This window comes from Eurypyga helias, unplaced genomic scaffold (assembly GCF_000690775.1).
Source record: "Eurypyga helias isolate BGI_N326 unplaced genomic scaffold, ASM69077v1 scaffold45906, whole genome shotgun sequence".
NCBI classification, from domain to species: Eukaryota; Metazoa; Chordata; class Aves; order Eurypygiformes; family Eurypygidae; genus Eurypyga; species Eurypyga helias.
The window spans coordinates 618-2,198 of NW_010255625.1; the positions used below are offsets into that span (position 1 = coordinate 618).

At 59.1% G+C, this 1,581-nt stretch overlaps 1 protein-coding gene across 1 annotated transcript in view; it reads right to left on the minus strand.

Moving 5' to 3' along the window:
• Positions 1-643: 643 nt before the first annotated feature.
• The window catches only part of MAN2C1 (mannosidase, alpha, class 2C, member 1), a gene marked incomplete at both ends in the record, with an annotated part of 7,133 nt that continues 6,195 nt past the window's right edge, over positions 644-1,581 (minus strand). The window contains 2 exons of the mRNA XM_010153372.1: positions 644-765; positions 1,267-1,390. Coding sequence (XP_010151674.1) covers positions 644-765; positions 1,267-1,390 — 246 coding nt within the window. The remainder of the gene's footprint in view (positions 766-1,266; positions 1,391-1,581) is intronic.

Here is a 1,581-nt window from a genome sequence, read left to right on the forward strand (position 1 = left end):
ACACCATCTCTGGGCAACCTGTCCCACTGCCTCACCACCCTCTCTGGGAAGAACTACTTCCTGATACCCAATCTAAACCTCCCTGCTTTCAATTTAAACCCATTCCCCCTTGTCCTGTCACTCTAGGCCCTTGTAAAAAGTCGTCCCCCCCAGCTTCCTTGTAGCCCCTTCAGGCCCTGGAAGGTGCTATAAGGCCTCCCCGGAGCCTTCTCTTCTCCAGGCTGAACAAGCCCAACTCTCTCAGCCTGTCCCCATAGCAGAGGGGCTCCAGCCCTCTGAGCATCTTCGTGGCCTCCTCTGGACTCGCTCCAGCCGCTCTATACCCTTTTGGTCCCCACTTCCTAACTGTGCACCACGCTCCTGCTCACTCGGTTCACACGAAGCCTTCTGGCTCCAGCTGAATGGGGCTGGGAGATGAGTGACTGCTGTCCCACCACCAGCCACCAAGCTGCCCAGTTTCGCTCTGACCGGTCCAGACTAATTTTAGTGCACCAACAGCAAGGATTTCTACCCAGGCTGAGGCAGGGAGAAGGAGCTGGGGCGGATGGGGGTGGTACCTCAAGTGCAACCAGCTCTCCTGTTGAAGTCCCAGCGCTCACCACGTCCTCCCCCCAGTGCTGTCTGATCTCCCGCACGGCCTCACCTCCAGAGCCGCTGCAGCTGGCTGGCAGGATACTGGAACGTGCCACCCCGCGCCAGAGCCAAGGTGCTGAGTACTTCGACATCGTGGAGTATTCGCTCGCACTCCCGATTCCCCTTCTTTATCTGGTGTCAAAGCCAGGAGAGAAGGAAGATGCTTAGGAAATGGGTAACTAGGAGTGGACCTCACACCAGCAGCAAAAGCCCAGCTCCAGGCTGGAAAGGTGGTTATTTGTAGGTGCCATGAGTTTGCTACTACAGGCAAGTTACTTTTTGTCACAGATCAAGCTGAAATTCCCACCACGGGACATGGCTTCCCCGTCTGTTCTCACCCACCTCCCCTTCTTCTGACTCCTCACCCAGGCTCTCTGACTCATGGTAACGTAAAGGACGTGGCAGCTGTTGACTGGGGGGCCCTGCTGTGCCCAGCTTTCCTCCTCACCCCGTGAAGGCGGTCTGGCACAGATCTGCCTTCTGGAGCCCTGGCTACAAGGTGGCTCTCACCGCTGTGGCCTCAAGGGCACTGCCTGAACCCTGGTGCTGCCCGAGCAGCAGGGAAGGGAACAGAGGATGGCTGCCTTCCCTGGGGTGGGGGGATCGCTGTCCCCGTCCCGCACACGCAGTCACCTGGGCCTGGGTGGTGTAGGTGCCGTTGTGCAGCTCCAGGAAGAGCTCTCCCACCCAGGTGCACAGCTGCGATGACTCCTTCTCCAGGACAGAAAAGAGTTGGTCGGGAGTGGAGAGCTGAACCCTGCAGGAGATGCACGAACAGAGATGAGCCGGGGGGACGCCTGCAACACAGCTGCTGGCGCATCCCCACCAGAAAGGTGACAGCCCTGGAACTGAGGCCTCAGAAACCCCAACACGACCACCGTGTTCCCTCCCACTCCGTGCTGCTCTCACTGCCTGCCATGGGGACAGGGACATTCCCCAGGCACGGAC